Source organism: Gossypium raimondii, chromosome 12 (assembly GCF_025698545.1).
Source record: "Gossypium raimondii isolate GPD5lz chromosome 12, ASM2569854v1, whole genome shotgun sequence".
Classification (NCBI taxonomy): domain Eukaryota; kingdom Viridiplantae; phylum Streptophyta; class Magnoliopsida; order Malvales; family Malvaceae; genus Gossypium; species Gossypium raimondii.
In genome coordinates, this window is record NC_068576.1 from 26,894,687 (window position 1) to 26,917,885 (window position 23,199).

Sequence of the window (23,199 nt, forward strand, 5' to 3'; positions counted from 1 at the left end):
TTTGTATGCTTAGTGAAAAACACATTCATTTCGAATGTAACCCATTTATCTAACTTTATCATTTCCGTCCATTTTCATTTCTTTTGCTCTTTATGCAATTAATTTCGATTTCAATGAACTATTAGAGGACCTGATTAGACATGTATAATTAAGAATCAAATATTTTATAATTAAGTTCTAACTTTTCTCTATTAATAATAAATTTATTTACTCACGAAATCATTCTAGTATAATATCTTGACTAACTCTTCTTAATTACATATCATTATGAATTTTACTCAATCAGTAATCATCCAATTATGTTTTGAACTTACTTTGCAGATTCAACCAATTTGTCTCATACCTTTTGTCTCTCGCTTACCATAGGACGGCTATAGACGCACGATAACCTAAAACACCGTCTAAGCTCATCCACACAAAAAAGGGAAATATTAGTATCAACATAGAAAAAAATTATTACAAGATAAAGGGGATTTCCACATTACATGGTACCTCCACTTTTCCCCATGCAGTCTGTACCCACAGCACCTAGAAAACCCATCATAACTCTAATTTTTTCTTACAAAAACTAACATTATCTTAGCCTCCATTAGATAACTTATCATTACTTTTACGGGTCATTATTACGCAATGATGATGGGGGCGAACCTAGGCCCCTAACAACAGGGCATACGGGAATGTTTGTGCTCACTACTTAAAATACAGTTGGTTGTGATGAATTAATCCTTGCCACTCTTAAAAGTAATGAATTAATTCGCTCTCACGTGTCTGAGTTTTAACAACAGGAATAATATTGACAATATATAGCTTTTGCCAGGCCATTTAAAAAATAAAATAAAATAAATTGAATCTCAACCAAGGATAGTTACAAAAGAGGAAAAACAAAACAAAACGTTTCCTTAGAACTCCGGTCCTCCAGCATGAAATGGAAATTAAGTACCACCTCCAGAGGTCCCTGAAGACTCGGCCACATTTTCCAGTCTCAATGTCATGGCAACTTCTTCGATCATTTTACCTCTATCAGCTGACCCAGATCCGTCCACGGCTCTGTTAAGCCTTTTCACCCAAATATCATAATCAACAGGGTATGGTGTTCCACAAAGGCTATCCACATAATCACTAAAGGCCTTAAGTAAAGGCGAAACTTCACCAAGATGCTGCTGAATCGATCGTGTTGCCCAGCTTTTCTCCCTCCATTGCAAAGCTGATTCAATAGAATCCTGTGGATGCATTCTGCCCCCTGTCACAAAGAATAGGAGGTACACAAGGCTCTCAGCATCAGATGCAGGACAGAGTTTACCATGCTGAAGTGCATGAGAGGACGAGAACTGCAAATTTATTGCTGGGCTGTCCCTGTCTTCCAGAACTGCACGCCCCCAAGAAACTGGGATATACAGAACTTTGTGTCTAGTACCTTGCATGTTGAAAACACGGATTATATTTTCAGGGGAAATATCACCATGCTGAACACTGGCTGTTGCTGCACTTCTTAGAGCAACTAGGCAGTCCCGGCAGCAGCGTAATGCATCATCAGAGGAAAATGGGCCGTCCCTAGCAACTATATATGAAAGTGGTTCGCCAACTGGTAACGTGACAAGAATTGGAGTTCCGCACCAAGGATGATCGCATCGCCCACTAGGACTCTGCTTTTTGCAAGGACCAGGATGCAAAATTCGGCCAGAGGCAATTACTTCAGGTAAATATTTGCTTGAAACCCCTTGATGCTTCAATATGTTTAGTACCTTTGTTTGTCTTTGTACTTGATACCACAGACTCATATCCTCCCAAGAGGGCTCGAGTCTGGATGGATGGGCACCAACATACAATGTTAACAACTGTGTGGGGTAATCTAGAGAAATAGCGCCATAGAGAAAATAGTTGCCTCCTATGAAGGACTCCTGTATCTGGAAACTTTTCTGGCCCTGTTGTTGATCCTCCAAGAGCAATATTTCTCCCTGCCTAAGCTTCAAGTGTGATGTATTTTTTACCAGGGGATTATCACTGTGATCAAGTTCAACAATCTCTCCATGTTGGTAGCCATCCTGTTGATAAGGTATTTTGGCATTTTCATTCTCAGCTAGGCGGCATTCTATTCTACGCTTCTGAAGACGAAGGCTATGAGCTGAGGCCAATGAGGATATTGACTTTCTTGGTGGTCCATTACACTGGACAATGGAATAGAAAGCAGCTAACAATACTTGAAGAGTCCCAAGATCTCCCCAATTTGCATTTCCAAGCCTATTCCATATTGTCTCTACTGATGAGAGGAGGACTTCAGCATGACATTTTATCCAATGGGCCACAGACTGGTACGGATCACCTGTGTTCAATTCTAGTTTACTAAGATCACCTCCAAGTTTTATCACTGCACCAAATTTAGAATCAAAAACCATAATAAAAACAGAATCATCGCTGATGGTTCTGGACTTGCTCAGACACCTAGAAATAAGTATGTGAACACCATAAAAGAGGGCTTCACATATGGTGCTAACGGACAATTTTAACTCATTTCCTGAGAGTATGTTTTGTCTAAATAAGACTAACTCCACTACTTGGTTCCAATGAACTTTTAGATTATTCCCATTTTTAGATATTAAAGCTAAACCGCGTAGCTCTTCTAACCTTCCTCTTGATATTGCTTTCTCAACAGCATAAAACTTAGATCCAGGATGATGGAAACAACATAGAGAGAATGGCAGTGGTCCACTTTTACGCCAAAATGTACGCCACAGACCATTTACAATAACATGAAGAAAGTCTTCCAAAGCATGATACCCATCTTCCTTTACACTTTTAGAAGCAAGAGGAGAACATGGCATTCGGAATAGTTGCTGAAATAAAACCCCTTCCAATGCTAGATCAAGCTTGCGTAGTTCATCAGTCAGAAAGGGGGGCTTTAAAAATGGCTGCTCCCCTGTGACTTGATCCACACCATAGTTTTCCAAAATCCAATCATCAAGACTCTGGTTAAATAGCTCCTGGTCTATGAATTCCCTTCCAAAGTCCTTCAGCCCTTTGTAGACTCTTCTTGAAGTTTGAAAATACTTGCTTGAAGATGAAACTCCAGACACAGAATGGGTAGAGATAACTACATCACATTAAAATCCAAGCAATTTTAATTTAGAGGGTAATAATTGAATGCAGAAAAAGTTTAATGTGAGAGAAAATGGACAACTGCAGGCAAATTATTCTATGGTTGAACATGGAAAGTCCAAAGAGTTTTTTATGTTTATTCAGGAAAAGGAGGATTCAAACCCTACTATTTTGAACAGGGAGATCATGAACCAATCATTGAGCTAAATGCTCAGGATGCAAGGCCAAAGAATTTTCAGGCTCCATCCATGCACTTGTGCGTGCATGTAAGTATGGTTATACATTTTTTTATACAAATACGACTCTGCGAGCTAACAGTTTTGTAATATTTCATCTTAAAAGGAAAAAATATAGTGATCTCTAGCATCTTAGGATATATATGCCTCCATATTAGAGAAGTAATCTACTTAAAATAGATAAAAACTAAATTAATTTTACAAACTTCTATAACTTTTTTATATGAATAATAGTTTAACATACAAACCGTTGGATTTAGCAAGATAGTTCTAGTTGATACACACGGTTATTTTTGAATCAATCCGATATCTTTATAACGATATGATGCTTTTCAAGATATGTTTAATGGTTCCAAGTTTTTTACATTCAACAAATAGTTATATATTTTAATTTATTAAGACTTGATGTACATGATCTACGCTGAATAAAACATGAAATATGATGACCAAGAGCAGCATATTCTAATATGTTCATTTCCTTTTCTTATTCCTCATTTTTCTAACATTTAATTTCTTTTTCTACTGAGAATTAAAAAAAAAAGCCTGATACAATGTATATGTTGTACATGCCTTAGAACAAATCAGATCGACAAGGATAGCATCAATTGTGCATACCAAACAGTAATTCTAAATCGTCAAAAGGTTATCCTACATTGTTAATACAATAAAGAGTTATTAAGGACTAATTCGATGTAGCTTATAAAATCAAGTTCTTAAAAAGAAACTATAAAAAGTTATAATAATAAGATCTTTATACATCAAAGCATGTTCGTAAATTGTTCTTGGTCTTTGTATTGTCAATGCAAATCATTGGAAATGCTTGTGACTAGTACATGCTAAATCTCCTTAAGAAACATGAAATTGATTCAGAGGTTGAAGTATAGGATAGTTTGGATAGTATGTAGGTGCTTGTTATGAGCTATGTTACAATTTAGATTATAGAAAATAAAGGTCTCACAACGAAACCACGAAGGGCTATAATAGTAAGATCTTTAATCTCAAAAGCATATTCCTAAATTATGTTGTCATTACAAAGCATCGAAAATGCTCAAAGACTAGTGCATGGCATTGGCAAGCCTCTTGTGAGACATGCACCCGATATCATAGGAAGAATAGGAATACTTGGAGGATATCTTTGATGGGCGTCCATCCATATCCTATACATCTAAGTGTCCAGTTCGTCTTTTGTTTAAATTTTTGAACTCCTCGGTTAGGCTAAAAAGGATTCGAAAATGAAATACAAGTACGTGATTCCATCATATTAAATATTTTTAAAAATATACAACACATTATTACTTTATATAAATAATTTTTTTATATTTTCTTTATAACTATAAATTTTATCATGTTCAATTTTCACTATTACTAATTTTAAATAATTTTAATTCATTAGTTAGGCAAGAACCTAATATTAGCCTACTTTTAATCAATAACCACATCATTTTCTTAGTGTTTTTTTTTTCATTGCAAACCACTTATTTTGCTTCTTCCTTTGGCACATCATTCTTAGACAGCCATGGGGCTTTCTTTGCATGAATATAGCAGTCTTAACTAGCCACAATGATGGAGTGGGAAATTTGAACAACTAAGGATTGAAAAAATTGACAAACATAATTGAAGGAATAGGGTTGTGGGATTTCTAGCAACCTTCTTCTATTAAAACTCTTTCTAATGGTAATGAGAAACAAATCCTATTAACCCTCTATTAACTATAAGTCTTATTAATCCTCTAGTAGAATATTTAAACTATAACTCTTACTAAGAGACCTATGTTAATCAAATGAAAAATTAAATATTTAATAAAATAATGTAAAACACAAATAGACTTAAAAAACCTAAAACGCAAACTTTATAAAATTAAACTAAATTTCATGCTCTAGCATTACAAGGAGATGGCTACATCCAAAATCAACAAACTGAATGTATTTTCAATAGTGAAAGATTTAAAAGGCAAAAGACAAGGAGGTAGGAATGATGTGTGATACCACTCAACATGGGCAGCTCAAAGAATTTGACACGAGCTCAGGAAGGGTAAACTCATTTGAGTTCAAGAGTTTGTTTCTAGCCATTTTGAACAAGCTCATGATGTTCATGACGTTTCAAAGTGCAAGGATGAAGCTCGGTGGATTCGTTTTGGAGTTCTGAAAAGTTACATTTTCTGGAAACATCCATTTTTGGAAGCTTTCCATTTTGGAAATGTTGTGTGCATGGGAATAAGACCAAGTCACTAGGCAGTGAACCAAAATATCCTCCTCTAAAAGGGAGGATTTACCCTTCTTGGCGTTGCGTCCCTTTTTGGAGGAACCTATGGTGACAAGAAACAGCTAATGAAGGCTCTTGAAAGGGGAACCTTCAGACCTCAAAAGAACATTAGAAATAAACTTCTTTGCTTATTCCATTCCCTTTCTTGATGGCCTTTAACATCATTTAAAAAGAACATTAATAAAATTGCAAAATTATAGGAATAAATTGCTAGCAAAAAAAAAGATTCAAATTTGCATAGATTAAGCTTGGTCAAATCCTTCATAATCCCTTGATTCTGGCTGCCAACTATTCCATTGATTTTGGTAGATCTTTTATTATTGTCTTCTCATGTAGACTTGATCAACAAATGCATCCTTAACATTACTCCCTTCCAAGTGAAAAAGCTTGTCCTCAAGCTCAAATTAAGGATAATCATTATGGAATAAAGAAACAATTTCCCATGTAGCATCAATAGTATCATACCTTGCCATTGCAATTGAATTTCCCACTTTCCACGATTAAGGTGTGATCACAAAACATGATGAGGTTGGGGAATTACTTTGTCATTCGATAGTGGGGGCAAGCTAGGAACGAAATAAGGGGTCTCCACTAAAAACTTTGAGGCGAGAGACATAAAACACATTATGAATCTCTCTACTAGGTAGAAGGTCCAATTGATAATCTAGAGGGCCAACTCGTCGTACAATTTGGAAAGGTCCATGGAGTTTAGGTGAGAGTTAGGAGTGAACCCGTTCTTTCAGTGAAGTTTTTTGACGGGGTTGTAGATGCAACCAAACCCAATCTCCAAGAGAAAATTCAAGATCACCGTGGCCTGTCATAAGTGGTCTTCATGTGATTCTATGCTTGTAATAAAAAATGTCAAATTATGACCAACATCTCATCTCTTTTGATTAAGGCTTGGTCAACTCCATCAACCGTTTTAGGCCTAAGAATGTAAGATAGCAAAGAGGATCACGACCATAAACTACTTGAAAAGGTGAAGTTTTGAGGGTTGTGTGAAAAACAGTGTTGAGCAATATTCAGTCCAAGGAATCCACCTGACCCAACTTCGTGGGTTATATCTTTTATAAAACAACAAAGATACATCTCAACTGTATGGTTGACAACTTCCTTCTGACCATTTGTTTATGGTGATAGGCAAAAGAGAAATTAAGTTGAGTGCCACATAATTTGAACAATTCCTTCCAAAATGTGCTAGTGAAGACATTTCTTCACAGACAATTAATTGAGGCAGGCTATGTAAACGAGAGATCTACTCAAAGAAAATGTGAGCAACAATAACAGCAGTGTATGTATGGGCCATAGGAATAAAATGTGCATATTGGGAAATCTATTAACCACAAAGAAAGGTATGGACTTCCCTCTTGATTTTGGCAATCAGTCAATGAAGTCCATTGAGATGTCAAACCAAATGTGGGTAGGAACTTGTAGTGGCTGTAAAAAACCAGCTAGATGCAAATGCTCTGCTTTGCTCATCTAATAAGTGACATAAGAAGCCACAAAAGCTTGAATATTTGCCTTCATTCCTTTCCAATAAAAGTCTCGATAAATTTGTTAGAGAGTTCATTGCACCCTTTCATGTGTGCTACCATGCAAAGTTGATATTTATAGTAGTAACATGAGAAGTGGGTAAGATATATACCTTCCCTTTGTACATAATCAGCCCCTCTAATGGTTCAACAAATATAGAGAGCATCTTTCTCAACTTCAGTATGCATCTCCTTGAGTGTGTTCGAGGCATTTGTTTCCTCTTGAATAGCATCAAATAAAGGAATTGAAGGATTAGAAAAGATTTCAGCTTCATCATTGCAAAACAAGGCATCTACCACCTGGTTGAGTTTCCATGCCTTGTATTCAATCTTGAAATCAAATCCCATCAAGTGAAATGACAAAAATTAGCATTAAAAGAGTTTTGGGCCACTTTGAAGTTCACCAACTTACAAACTCCTAAGCTTAGTGCTTTAGCACCATTTGCTACTATCACCTTCAATCCTGCTTCTTAGTTCATTGGAAGACTCAATTTCTCAATCGCTTGTTCACTTAGAAAATTACAGGTGCTGCCTAAATCAACTAGAATTGTGAGAGGGTAGTTCTCAACTTGTGCTAACAATTGCATGGTTTTTGAATGTCAAGCTCCAATGATCGCATGAAGGGAGATTTTAGAGACTTCATAGGAGTTTGGCTAATCCACTTCTAGATCCCAATCTTCTACTTCTAGCCAAAAAAGTTGTTTTCATTGATGTCCAAAAGTGTAGGGCTAATCGCAATTGAAGCACAACCCCATGGCCTTGTCTTCGGCCATTTTAGCCCATGTCAAGCACTGGAAGATTGGTTCCCTGGTGTTGCCCGTCCTCGAGATTGAGGTTGATTTTGCTCCTGCTACAATTGCAGCCGCATTGTAGGAACTGATGGTGTGAAAATGACCTTCGATGTTGTCTAAGTCTTGGCTAACTGTGTTTCTCCTTGGATAGAGCCCATTGCTATTTTCTTTCAAAGCCACAAGTTAAACTCACAAATGTGACTAGATTTTGGGGACTTTGAAGCTCTACTTCCACTCTTAATTATGTTAAAAATGCCAATTTGCTGGTATGATTGAACTGAAGTGGCTTGAGCTGGTAGCACTTGGAATTGCCTTAAATAATCATCAACTATGCTAGTTTTTCAAAGGTTAAAAGAGTTCTCCTAATGGGGTTTTTCCTCAATGGTGGACCAAACCTTAAATGGCAGTATTCTTTGAATAACACAAGATAGGGTTGGTTCTTCTTAATCTATCTTGTAAAACCACATCTAGGCCTCTTATGTCATGTGGAAGGTTGCTAATGAAACCTTGTCAACATCGTAGTTCATTTGTTATTCAAAAACTGCTCACAACTATTTAACCAACCCAATAGATCATTAATACCATCATAGGTGGGAAAATCAAGTTTGGTGTACCTGGGAATGAATGTTGATGTTTGAACCCCAATACGTCTATCATAGGCAAGATGGTTTCCATTGCTTCCCAAGCTTGCTAACACACCCCTAGGTTGTTAGTTGAGTAGATGTAGGACTTTCACATGTGATTGGACAGCTCTCCTAAATAGCTTCAGTTTTTTGTATGTGTGTCCACCATTGTCTTCCATTTTGAATCTCCCCTGACACTTGGCTCGAATACCAAATTGTTGCATTCACAAGAATAAGACCAGGCCACTAGGTAATGAACTGGAATATCCTCCTCAAAGAGAGTGGATTTACCTTTGTTAGCATTGTGTCCCTTCTTGAAGGAAATTTTGGTGAAAAGAAAAAGCTAATAAAGGCTCTTAAGAGGAAACCTTCAAACCTTAAAAGAACATTAGAAATAAACTTCTTTGCTTATTCCATTATTATAGGAAATAAATTGCTAGAAAAAATAAATTTTCAAATTTGCATAGACTAAGCTTGGTCAAATCCTTCATATTCCCTTGATTCTTGCTGCCAACTATTCCATTGATTATGGTAGATTTTTTTGTTATTTGTTTTCTCTCACAGATTTGACCAACAAATGCATCCCTAATAGGAAAGTTCTGTTTTTAGTAGTTCCTACTCTTGGGAACTTACCATTTGGAACCTTTCCATTTTTGGTGCACAAAAATGGTCATTATTTTTTTTTACAAACCTCACTTTTGTACAATCCAAGTAAGTTTTTAAACAATACAAAAGTTTGTTAGATATAACATGGTAAGATGTAATAACTACTGAAAATGAAATTCAATTTCGAGGACTTACAATTTTTGAGCTTTTCTTGCATATTGGAATTTTTGTAGTAAACTTCTATGTTTTTAGGACAAATTTGGATACTGTTACTGGGTCATATGGACTTAAGCTTTGGGCTAGAGGTAAAGGCCCACTATATGACGCCCATGTTGGGCCATTAAAACTCATATTTTGTTGGATTTTGCATCTCAAGGCCCATTAGAAGTGTCGCAACCCATGAAGCCCATAAATGAATCAAGTTGTGTTAACCCAATGGTCCATGTAGTAGCTAGCCACGTTGGAATTACTTAAGAGCTAAGTTTGAAGAGTTTTGAACGAATAAAACCAAGGATGGATGATTACGCCAAGGCTCTTCCATAGTCGGTCATATAGTGATTTTATACGAATTAAATAAGCATTGGTTATTTGTTAGGGTGGTTTGTAAAATTTTGGCTAAATAAGCATTGGTTATAAGTTAAGTGTTAAATAGAAATATTCTATGAAAGTGTGATTTCCATGGAGAATGGTTAATGAGAATTATTTAATTTATGTGATTATGTATGAAATGTGGTATTAATATGGAAAGCAAGTTAATATGTCACCATGGTCATTTTAAAAATTAATATGCTAATATAACCATTTTGTACACTAGATGAGATTTGATATGTGATAATGTGGAAATATGTATATTTGAGTTTATGACGACTCAGAAATTGCTATGAAAATATTGATAAATAAATGAATTTGTTATATTTGGTTCATGAAAACCATAATATAAATAATTAACATATTTATAAAGCCTATGTTAATATGGATTTGAATGTGTATGTGAAAGCACTTTGGCTCCTATATGTTGAATTAGACAAGGGGGTTGCCTAAATATACTCCGAACCCTATGAATTCTGCAAAATTCTGGAAACGACTATGTATGATCAATAAATGTGTTAATAACCTTAATTGAAATAAGTTACTTCTGAACTGAATATGCCCTAGTAAACTTATTGAAATAATTAGAATACAATTCGCATACCAATAGAGATTAGATATGAAGTTTTGTTATGATATGAAGATCTAATCTGATATTGAGTTTTGATATGATATGGAATTTTGTTGTGATTTAGTGTTCTATTATCATCTGGAATTTTGTTGCCTTCGGGCTCCACAATAATGCCCGTTCTTTGATACCTTAGCACTTACGTGTTCTCTGGTGTTTTGGAGGATTAACACTTATGTGCTCTCTAGTGTTTGGATGGATCCTGTACATTTGAGTCATTTTGCTAGAGTTTACTAAAGGCAAAATGAATTAAAATCTTGTAAGACTTGCCTATGTATACAAGTTATATTTGAACTAAATGGTACGTACTAAGGACTAGGATAAATAAGTGAAACGAAATTGAACAATTGGTACGCTAAGAATGATTATATTTTGATAACTCGTTCCAACCAATTGTGGCATAAATGAAATTGTGATAAGCTAAATACGATGAGAAATTAGGTATTCAACAATAAAAGAAAAGCTATTAACTAAGAAATGTTTACAAGAACCATAAAATTAAGATAGAAATTGAAATCTTTGTTTTCTATATGCTCTTAATGAAAGGAAATAATTTATATAATACATCAAACTCGATAAAAAAGGACATATTTAATTAAATATTTGTTAGCAGTCATATAGTTGAATTAGGAAATGTGATCGCTTAATGATAAATAATTAGTAAGTTGAGCCCTTATAATATGGTATGAGAAATGAATCCGCTAGATATTCCTAAATGTGATTTATGTGAATTTTGTAATAAATACTCCTAATGTGGTTCAACACTAATAAGAAATAGAATAAGTAGGTTTATCTTGAGTACTTATTAAGTTGTTCGAGCTCAACACTTTAGTTGTTTAAACGCATAGGTAAAGGGGCTTGTCCGAGAAGCTGGGAACTTGTTTTGGAAGCATCACATCACCGCTTGAGGTCGAATTGTTTAAATTTAGAAGGTTTTGTAATAAGATATCGACATGTACATAGAGATTAAGTGTGGCATAAACATTTGAAATTTTTCAAGCGCATTTAAACCCTTTTAAAGTGTCTCCTTACCGAAATGAGTTCTTTGTTATACTTGAATAAATAAATGAGTTATATTAGTGATAGAATGAGCTTAGAATATGTTTTAAATTGATTCGGGATTTGTTGAAATGATATGAAAGCGTTTAGATATATGAATGTAAAGAGTTTTTTTGTTTGCTCTAGCACAATGTCGCGTCATCGTCTCTCGCAACATCGCGACATTAAGCATACAAGGAGTGATGTCACGACATCGTCTTTCCAAATGTCGCGACATTAAACTTACAATAAGTGACATCGCGATGTCATGTAAGACAACGTTACGACATTATGCAATGTAACAACAGTATGCACCACATTGTCTCCCACTATACTGTTTTGACTCGTTTTGGCTTCCAAGAGCTTGTTTTGGGCCTTTTGACATTTTTTATCACTCTCAAACCTTTTCTAAATGATTTTAAAATGTTTTTAAAGTTCTCAAATTATAATTAAAAAATCACTTAATTAAATAAGTAATCATGATTAGTTTAGTTTAATTAACAACTATTCTAACTATATAAATTAAAGTTAGTGGAGATGAGCATCATCTTCTTTATTAGTTTGATAGTTCCATTTTGAAAGAAAAGAACAGAGAATTCTTCAATTGTTTTAACATTTGACCATCAAAATTTATAACATAACAAAGTTAAATTCATAAATTTTTATAGATTTGTGCCCATGAGAGTTTGATTTAACTAGCTCATATATCAATTTGTTCAATTGTTGAAATTTTAGTAAGATGTCATTTTGAGAAAATGATGAATTAGGCTTGAATTGATAGATATTAAGTTTAGAATTTGAAAATGACTAAATTGTAAAGCTTAATAACTTTGTTACATTAGAGACCAAATTAAATAAATTAAAACCTATTATGAAATTATGCTAGGAATAGAAAGTATAAGATCCCTGATGAGAGAATGCACAATTAAATTTTGATCTAAAGCTAAATATCGAAAGATATACCTATCCCGAGTTTAGTAACTAAATAAAATAAAATGCAAAATATGTGTGGCTTTATATTTGAATGTGGATTGAATAAAATCTTATATTGTTTTATTTATTGAATTATTGATCGTAGTAAAAGACGATGACGGGCTGTCAAGAGGAAAAAGAAAAGTGAGAGTCGTCAATGAGTGACGCGAGATTACGATTTATGCTTTTATTATTCGAGATCAATTTATTTCTTTAATATTCATGTCATATTGCATGATTGAGCATCGAGGTGACTTCATAATAATCATATGAATTGATTTGTTATGATTGATATTGAATATCAAGATAGTTGGTGAATTGAATAAAATGGAAAGTAGTATAATTTAGTGGGACATGATTTGAATGTAAGAATGGATTGAAACATGTTATAAGATAAGATATATTGTATGCTAATGATGAATTAAAATGAAATGAGATAAATAATTATTATGTGATAGTACAGTACATAGGGTATGAACATACAAATGTGACCGATTATAGGGTATGACAGGAAAATGTAAATGATTACAAAGTATGATAATGCAAATAAGAATATATGATGCCAATTTTAACTTAGTAAAAAGTTAGGATAGGATTGACATACCAATAAGGTCATATGCATGCTTGTACAGGATATGTGATGATATGAAGATTATGACAGGTTATATCAACACCCAACATCTGTTGCGAATTATCGAGTATTATTTGTCTTTACGGAAACCTTGGTGTGGTGGAGGGATGTATTTGCATATGAATATGCATTTGATGCCTACAGGCCTAGCATTTCGGTGTTTAGGTGTGGTGTAGTTTCACTCATACGAGTATCTTAGTGTGGTGTAGTTCAACCATGTAACAGAATCCGTTGAAAAATGAAATAAACCGAATTTTAGTAAACTACTATAATGTATTATTTGAATTGATATGGTATAAAATTGTGAATTGATAATAGTGTATGAAATGATGTGATAATAAAGAGCTATATGAATGCATATATGTAATTTACGATAAGAAAATATATAAAAATTATGTGATCCGTTTAGAATCAAGCTCTAAGGGCGAATTGAATACGAATGAGTTAATAAACTCGTAAAGATATTTGAATAGTAAGTTAAATGGTTAAATGATATTGATTGAACATGAAAATTGATAGCTTAATATTAAAGGTATACATGTTTGATACATGAATGGTTTTGAATGTTTAAATGGTATAAAATTGGCATTTAACAAATGATATGATTTCGTCGATTCTAATGTAATGTTGAATGACATGATATGATAAGTTTAAATGTTAATATCAAATGAATTGATGTACAAAATGGTTATATGTATATTTCATATGATATTGAAAGCTTTGGGCATGTATGTGTATGTGATATGGCTAAAGATTGAATTTGAATTGGTTAAATGCATTCAATTAATACTTGTGTTTTATTGACTTGAATCATGGAAGTATCACTGAGCTTTATCGCTCAGCATACGGTTTGTTTACTCCGTGCGCAGGTTTAGGTAAATCTCGAAGTTCCGAGGTGTGATTCAACATTTAGCAAACGACCCTCGACTCAGCAATATTTGTATAGTCCATTTTCATTTCGATATATGACATGTACCTAAGTTGTGAGTCGATTTTGTATATTATATGATTATGTGGATAGTTAATGCTAGAAATGGTGAGTTGTGTAATTGAAATGGTATAATATTTGAAAAGTTAAACTTGCATATATATAATGCCTAATGTTTGAATGATTCAAATGGTAGAATGGTCTTGTATGATAATGTTTGTTCTTGAATTGAATGATTAATTTGATGATTTGGTTAGTGATGACACATTTAATGTAATATTTGAGGTATTGGATGTATATGTTGTGTTAAAAACAAGTTGAATATGAATTTGGTCAACTTGTTAAGTCATTGTGAATTGGTATTATTTAAACCATTTGGAAACAGGCGGTCACGTCGCAACATTAGGCCCCTTAACATCGCAACGAGATCAAGTCAGTAAGTTGTGTCGCGACGAGGAATCCCTGAAGTCACAACACCAACCCGATATTTTGAAAACTTTACAATTTAGTCATTATTCAACCCCAAGTCACCTTAAGAGCTTTCGTAAGCTTATAAAGGACCCAAAAATGAATATATAACATATTTTGAATGAGTATTATGATTAATAGCACGTTTATGTGGTTAAATTGAATTGTAGTTGCTCCAGCAACAAATGTGGCATTCCGTAACTTAAGCAAGACAATCAGGTCAAGTATGAGATGTTATAGGTGGCATCTCCTATTCATACTGTACATTAGGATGGGTGAAGGGTGCTACACAATTACTCAACAATAAGCCCAATTTCATTCTTGTTTATTTCCAAATCAAATTTATTTTCTTGATTATTAAATATAACTTGTGCTTCATTTAGGTGTCCATATCAGGAGGGCCCAATAAAGACTACTCAAGGCCACCCATCACCACATTAATCATAAGATTTATTTTTCTTTTAGTTGGTTTTCATTGATCTCTTTATTTTAATCTTAGATCTAGTGTGTCTTACCACTTGCTGTCCAGACCCGAATTAATGGCCAAATTTGTGCTTAGATTTTGAGGTTCCACTTTAGAATTCAAAGAAGGAAACATGATTGTTGTTACCGAACTAGTCAACTTCCTGCAAGGCAAAGTGAGGTTATGCAAGAAGTTCTCAATGTTAGAAAGGTGAGATCATGGAAGAGTGAAGCCTATAGGCCATTCCTATTAAGCTGGTTGAGAAGACAAACTCATGAAATTACTTGGATTGTAGAGGATGAGTTAAGGATACTTGATCTTGAAGTTTATGTGGAGGCAATCAAAGTTTTTGCAACTGAAGTAGGCATTTTTTTTCTTTTTCAACAAGGGGAAAATGATGCAAGAGCATCAAATTTAGTTTAATTATTTAAAGTTTGTATTTTACATTATTTTATTTGATTCTATTAGTGTTTTACTTTATTTATTAAATATTTAATGTGACGGTTTAAATATTTTACTAAAGGGTTAATAGAACTATTAGTAAAAGTCTTAGTATAAATACTCTACTAGAATATTAATGGGATTGGTTTTTCATTATCACTAAGAGAATTTTAGTGAAATGTTGCTAGAAAACCCAAAACCCTATTCATTCAATTATGCATGTGAATTTCTTTCAATTCTTAGCTGCTCAGATTTCCCACTCCACACAAGACCAAGTCCACATTTTTTATCATGTGATGGATGCAATTTCATTTTAATACCAGTGTTGTTTCACATTGCAACAACATTAACATGGAAACCATAACCAAAAAATTCAAGTAACAATAATAAGAACAAGTTAACTAAATATGTGCTTCTATGAGAACTCCATTTCTTAGCTTACTCAAGTATCTCTAGAATCGTTTTTATGTGTCAATCATGTAAGTGGTAGTCTTCTGACTTTGATGCCATGTTATCTTGTCCGTGAACCATCATACTTAGATTTATTTGAATAGTCCTAATAAAAGATGTAATAAGATAATTTTGGATATTGCATGAAGCACGTGGAAATAATTAGTACTTTCTGGAGGATTTATCACTTCAGGAGTGATAATAACGAGACACATCTCAATTGTTTTTTGCTCAATTAGATGAAGTCTTTTAACAAAAAATGATAATTTCAAGATATTAAGAACAATCTAGAATTCACAAAGCTAACTAAGAACCACATCAAAGAAATATGGTAAAAGGAATGAATTATATTGATAGACTAAGCACTAAAAGGTTATGTTGAGATTACCTTGACTCTTCAATATGCAAGAGATCCTAATGCATTGCTAGATACATCCCCTAACCTATGAGAACAAATTAATTTCCTTTTTTATAGTTTGAAATCTAATTTATATTCAGTGTTAGCATACTGGAAGTCCAATGGGCCACATAATAAGTAACATTCCTGAAATTAGAACCAAAATTTGAATTAACTTTGACTTAATTGATTAAATCTTAAATAAAGAGGAACTTGATTGAAGCTTATGAGGGTTGCAAAAGTTGCATTTAGAAGTAATTAAGATTGTAATTTACGCAAGGACACAAAACTTTGCTTAAGGCGAACCATAAAGTATGATTTGACACTTCTGCTACACCCACAACCATACTCTAGTTTTTCTTTATTTTCCCGCACAACCAAAAGGAAAAGGAAAAGATTTTTCCGTTGTGAGTTTATGTCGAGAAAGAGAAGTGTTTTAGCATCTTTTGTTTATGAAACAAACTGGCCACTAGTTTATTATCCGACCTTCAGAAGGTTGCTATATGGATAATGTGGAGCCCAAACAATTGAGTAGCTATAACCAGGAGATGTCTCTTGGTGTTCAAGGATTTGAGTGCTGATTAGAACTCCAGATCACTACATCTAAGTTCTACAGATGGTTCTTTGGCAACCTAAAACTTTTTTCGATAGATGGTACAAGGTTTGGCCACCTTTTTCTTGTTTATAAGTATTTCTAATGTGCTTTATTTTTATGATTTTCTAGATATATTGACTGCATATGAGGGCTGGCTGAAACTTGCAGTACAGACTGATTCATCCACAACGTGCCCAGTCTGACATTTTTATTAATGAACTTTTAAATGAAAGAACAGCATAATATACACATCTAAACCATGCTTAAAACCATAAGTTCATAATGCACAGTGACAATTGAGCAAGACAAAGATAACATAGCACACAATTTTTACAACTCAAGAGAAAATCAAATAAAAGGAAGTTGTGGAACTAACCAGAGTTGGATTTTCTGAAACTTCCATCTAAGCTCTGCCCCGGAGAAGAGTCTAAATCATTTCGCACAAAACCTGACCCATATTATTTGTTAGAGTCTGCATTAATCCCAGATTTCTAGTTTTGCAGTGGAGTATGTTTCAGAAGAACAAAAAGTTAAATGCTAAAATATAAAGGAAAACATGCTGGATGCCCAAAGAGATCGAAAAGGAGAAAGGAAAAAATCATCTAAAGCTTGATTTCTACTTTCAAAATCATGGAAAGTACAAAAGGAAAAATTCCAAGAATTTGATAAGAGTAAAAATGAAGCATTATATTTACTTTGCAGAAACAAGGAAAGTAACAAGTGAAATTAACAACATAAATCATGCCTGATATTAAGATTTGCAAACAATATCAAGTTAATTAGATCTGATGGATGTATTTCCTATATTAATATTTTCAATTGTGTGAAACATGACATGCTAATGCAACTTTCTGTCAAAGTCAAGTTTCTTTTCTAGGAGTAAATTTATACCTTGCCCTGAACTTAAGCAAAAACAAGATTGCAGGAATTATAGACAACATAGTAATCAAGGACCACTACATGTACTTGTTCGTATTTGATTAAGGATCATACCGATATATCATTTTCTAGTTCTATGAGAAATTGTTGTAATGGTTCTAGTAAAATGCCTGCAGATCCACAACTGGGCATATGGTACAAAAATGAAAATAATATAGGCTTAACTTGATATCACAAAGAAAAATTTAGTAAATTTGTAACCTACTAGTTGTTAGAAAATGGATGTTAAAATTACATACGGACCAGATGTAAACTTTCTGAAACTTCCATTTACACTTTGCTCATGGGACGACACCAAATCACTTTGTTGAGAGCCTGAGTCAATTCATGCACTCATAAGATAATTCTGTGGCAATCTAGATGTCAAAACACTGGTCGTAAAAAGGTGAGATTTTGGAGAAGTTTTATTGAGATTTCAGATTAGTTCTGAGGGGTTTAACTTGAGAGTACTTGCTCCACATCAGGCACACACAATCAGCAGTATGCATTAGAGATATTAGTTGAGGAATATGAGGTAAAAAAACAACAGTGATTTTGATGAGATGCCTTCAGGAGCAGACTTTTTTGTATTCTAAAAATAATGTCTCAGAGTAGAAAGAAAACTTCTGAACAGGCTTCTAATGGAAAATTTAGAAAGACCAACCAGGAGCTGAACATATCCTCAAGGAATTAGAATACAACATATAGAGAAATAAATGGAAAATTCTTATAGAATCAATTATGTCACCATTAATGACAATGACTCATTACATGTTTGAGGTAAGCAATTCAACAGTAACACGAATTATTGCATACAATTCATAGTTCCCCATTGATATAAATATATATATATTTGTTTTGTGGAATTTAAGTGACAGCAGGTGCATAAAACAATGGGAATAACCAATCTAATCTCGTATCAACAATATACACAAGTTCATTTCTAGCAAACAATTGAAGCAAACAAGAGTCCTTGGAGCCAAATGCTGCTCATTAGAAACTTTTATAACACATTTTTAACAATTAGAAAGCAATCAGTACATCAGACTCATAGTAATTCACTCCAATCGACCAAATTAGGTTGAAATACGGAGAACATAACAAAATAAATCAAAGGAAAAGACAGACAAGAATCATACGCAGTAAAAAAAAAAGCATATGAAAACAACTGATCTGTTGAATAATAAACAGCTAAAACCTAATATTTCCGTAATTAATTTATAACCCGCAAAAAGAGGAAGAGGTTAAGGGAGGCAAGATTGTGAAAGAAAAGACTCACCAAACTTCATAGTAAAATATTGAGCAGAGAATACGTGAAATGGAGAAATGTGAGATGCAATATCGTTGGAGAGTCAAAAGCTCGCATTATTCAGTGCAAATGCGGCAATGTGAGACTGTGATCATTCGAACCATTAAGCATAAAAAGGAAAAAGAAAAAAACATAATGTGGAGCAATAATGAGTAATGAGAGCGAGATCTTGATGCTTTCCTTCCGCCATAAAACATTTTTCAACCAAAAAAAATAAAATGGGTGTTTTATACTTTGCAATAAGTGATTGTGAAGATGGAGATAATACCTAAAAGGATTTGAAAATGTTAAAGACCAAAAGAGAAAATGAAACTGGAACTGGGACATGAAATAGCAAAGAACATACAAGAAGACAAGAAATATGCAGAGCAGGCTCATAGAGAGGGAAAAAGAAAAAAAGAAAAGAAAAAAGCTGAGGAATGACAGAGTATTACTGGTTCATGTTTGCTGTCCCCACTCATCCAATTGACTGCTGGGTCCCACTCACGTGATTTTTTCCATGCTTCAATTCCTATGCTGCTGCTCTCTTTCTCGAAAAGAATTATTATATTTGCATGCGCTTCAAAGTAAATAAATGAGTCTAAATTAGACAATCCGTCTCAAAAGTCAGAGTGCTTTAATAAGAATATAAATCCGAAAAATAGTTCAACAAAGAAAAAAAAGTTTATTTAAAAATTGGTTTGAATTTTGGGTAAAGTTTTTTAATTAGAGTTTGGTCCCGAATATGTAAAAAATTTATTTTCTTGTTGGTTTTTCACTATTTTGTTGTCATATTTCATTATTATGTTGCTTTTATTTTGTTATTATTATTTGGATATTGTATAACTCTTATTTTATTATTAATTTTGTTACTCTTTATAGGCATTTACTTGTTAATTTGCACCTATTTTAGTATTATTTAAGTATAAAATTACACCTACCTTGTGTGAAATTGGCATTGTAGGTCAAAACATATGATGGCATAGTGAGGAACACAAAGTGGCTTGGAAGATTGGACAAGAAGAACCCTTATCGCGGCAATGAGTCTACTGACTTGGTCATAGAGACCTCGTGTCTGGCATTGTCGAGACCATAAAAACAACCTTGTCGCGACAAGATGCCCACTAACTTGGCTATGAAGTTTGAAGGATCCATGTCTTGTTACGACCACAAAAAACACCTTTATGTGACACTGCCCTCTTTGTTTAAAGACATGAAATAGGCCATCATTGTCGCGACAACAAGCTTGACATTGTCCCGACAAGACCGTTATAACTGTAAGATCTAGAGCGGTTACTAAGGGTAATTTCAGGAAATTTTGACACGACCATTGACTTTTTGAGCTTTAATTTAATTTCAAATTAAGGGGAAAATGTAATTGAACTATTTTTAAATCATTAATATAAATGTTACTCCTCATAATAGCTGAAAAAATAGGAGGAAAGATTAGATAGAACAAAAAATTTGATTTGTTGAAGTGTTTTCTCTGCATTTCCTGTTTCTTTTATAATTTCATTTCTCTAGTTTCCATTTATAAATCTTTGCATTTTACTATAAGTTCTGATGGGCAACGGGATTGGAATAGAGATCAACTTCAATGGAGATCAATGAGAGATGATTCTTCTTCTTGAATGAGTAGATCTAAACTCAATTTGACTTTCCTTTAATTCAATTTCATAAATCTGATATGGAAATCATTTTTATTGATGTGCTTAATATGATTATGGGTTGAACTCTTCATGTGATTGGTTGTTTAGATTGTTGTTAATGTTTACTTTTACATGAATTTGGTATTAATGCTATGTATAACTGATTTGATATGCTTAATAATTTAGGTTTGACAAATCTATGTGGAAATTATAGATAGATGAGACCAAAATGAGAGTTTATCGTGTAGAACCAAATTAATTGAGCCAAACGTCAACCACTGAGAGGTGCGAGAACTAACTGAGTGAGACTGAATGGATAGCTCGAGGGCTTTCCGTTAGTTGATTTAGACCAAGTGGAGATACTGGTTAGAAGGAAAACATAGCATTACTATCATTTTAGTGTGAAGCCATTAGCTACAAGAGGAACAATTGATCAATGCTTAAAATCTCATTAGAAATCACTAATTTAAGTAAATCTTAGTTATATTTCCTAGTAATCAACATTAGAAATTTAAAAGACAACAAGCATATGCAAGAAAAGATAAGAGTAGTGATAAATTTCTAAAGCAAAGATCAATAATGGAATCCCCAAAAGTCACCATCAATCAACATCAATGCTAATAACTTATCTATTAATGGAGATGTAAGATGGAAGGATAACACATTGGGGAAAGTAGTCAAGAAGAGAATCACTCTTTTGGCTTTTGAGAAAAATCACAAATGGCAAAAGGGAAGATAAAATGAGATAACCTTGTTTCAAATGAGAAAAGAATAAAAGAAAAGGAAGGAAAATAAAAAGAAACGATTGAGATAATAAAAAGAAAATTAAAAGAAACGTTTTTAATTGGCTCCAAACTGCGGCGCTACAAGAAATTTAAATTTTGAACACAACATTGCAATGGTGTCCCCTTTCATGTATTAAAAATGCAATATCCAAGGCACGGGCAATCCATTATGTCATGTCATCAAAACAAAAAGCCACGATGTTATACCCCTTCAAGTTGCGACTTAACCCACTATTTGAAATATGCCCTCACTAGCATGTCACGACCTCATGCCCCCAAGTCATAGTATTGTGGCGTGGCATCTGGTTGGCCGATTTTGATCTGTCTTGCTTTACTCATCCTTATTCGGTACCTATAATAGAAAATTAACAAATACAACACATGGAATAATAGAAAATAAAATGAAAACAATTAAAATAAAAGAACGAAGAAGGAAATTATGCAAATCCTACATAACTGAGTGATCAATGTCACCACTATAGAAAAACTTCTAATCGATACTTGAAACTTTGTGTTTTTTCTTCATTCGGAAACAAGGATCAGACTATTTGATCAAACACATCGTCCAGTTCTTATTTTCAATCTTCAAGACATCTACATTACGAGCCATTTGACACCAAAGTCTAACCAAGTCCACAAGTTATTCTGGGGTGCTATAGCATTGAGACCTCATGGAAAAAATTAACTACCCAAGCTTTATTTCCTCCTTCCAATGGAAAGCATACATGGTCAAGAACAACATTACTTGGCTTTTGTGCCTAGATTTAACACCTACTTACCCGGATTAATCCAATAACCTGAGCAAGTGATGCTACATTTGGATTACGAGTCAATTTAATTCACATTCCATTTATACACATTATTATTATTATTTTAAACTCTTTTGAGGCATCTCGATGTTGGGTAAGGGTGTTCATAGTTTGGTTAAAACTGAATCAACTGATCGAACCGACCTAATTCGGTTAATCGATTGGTGGCCAAATTTAGTTCGGTCAGAGGTTGCTTAATGAGTTTTTGAAATTTCAGCTATCGGTTAATTTGGTTTGAAATTAAGTAATTAACCGAATTAACTAAAATAAATAATATATATTATATAATATAATTTTTTTATTAGCAATGTATTTTTTTATATGTTTTATACTTATTTTAACCAAAAGACAAAAACATATAAATTTTGGTTAACTGGTCAAATTAACAGAAATATTTTGATTCGGTTAATGTATTTGAAAAAAAATTCGGTTCGGTTAACATTTAAAGATTTTTACATTTGAGGTAATTCGGTTAATAGTAATTCAGTTGCATTATTAACTGAACCAACCATTTGAACACCCCTAATGTTGGGTGATATGTCGTATTTATATATGTTAATTAAGTTCTTTAAACACTTGAAGAGTTTATTCTCAAGTATTTAATAGTGGTTTTTATTACAATTTTTTACTTATTAGATTTCATGTTTAGTTTTAGTTTTTATTGCGTTTTTATATATATATTTGGAATAAAATGGCAAGTTTTTGCCATTAGGATCTTAACCTTTAAACTGAGCTTGTTTCAGGCACTTGGTTAGTGTGAAAATGGGTAGAAAGGCCTAAACTAGAATCAAGGTCGTGACATCAAGTTGTTGATGTCACAACACCAATGCCTTCACCATCAATCAAAGAGTTGGAATTAAACAAAATGCACAATCGAGGGAACTCCTTCCAAAGTCGTAACATAAAGGGCATGATGTCGCGGCACCAACCTTTTGTTGTTACAACACTGATCTAGCAATTTGCAACATTGATCACAGTCTCCAAAGTTAAAGAAGTCATGTCACCTAA

The 23,199-nt window shown here is 33.5% G+C and overlaps 1 protein-coding gene across 4 annotated transcripts; it reads right to left on the minus strand.

Annotated features, from left to right (window-relative positions):
* Window positions 1-709: 709 nt before the first annotated feature.
* LOC105763598 (uncharacterized) lies at window positions 710-19,354 on the minus strand. 4 transcript variants are annotated; one of them, XM_012581857.2, is made up of 5 exons: window positions 19,238-19,354; window positions 18,940-19,054; window positions 17,925-17,996; window positions 17,119-17,190; window positions 710-3,088 (listed from the first exon to the last, which is right to left on the minus strand). In XM_012581857.2, the coding sequence occupies exons 2-5, from the start codon at window positions 18,947-18,949 to the stop codon at window positions 933-935; spliced, it is 2,310 nt and encodes a 769-aa protein (XP_012437311.1). In that variant the 5' UTR covers window positions 18,950-19,054; window positions 19,238-19,354; the 3' UTR covers window positions 710-932. The 4 variants fall into 4 exon arrangements, with proteins under 4 accessions (XP_012437311.1, XP_012437310.1, XP_012437314.1 ...); XM_012581856.2 differs by having other exon boundaries at window positions 18,940-19,347; XM_012581860.2 differs by lacking the exon at window positions 17,925-17,996 and having other exon boundaries at window positions 19,238-19,256.
* Between the last annotated feature and the right edge of the window lie 3,845 nt (window positions 19,355-23,199).

Excerpts from the sequence above, each read along its gene's own strand:
- LOC105763598 (XM_012581857.2), bottom strand. Across the intron at positions 17,191-17,924 it reads TTTCAGAAAGTTTACATCTG|GTTTTGTGCGAAATGATTTA; the intron begins GTCCGTATGTAA and ends AATATGGGTCAG. Across the intron at positions 3,089-17,118 it reads TTTCAGAAAATCCAACTCTG|TTATCTCTACCCATTCTGTG; the intron begins GTTAGTTCCACA and ends AATGTGATGTAG.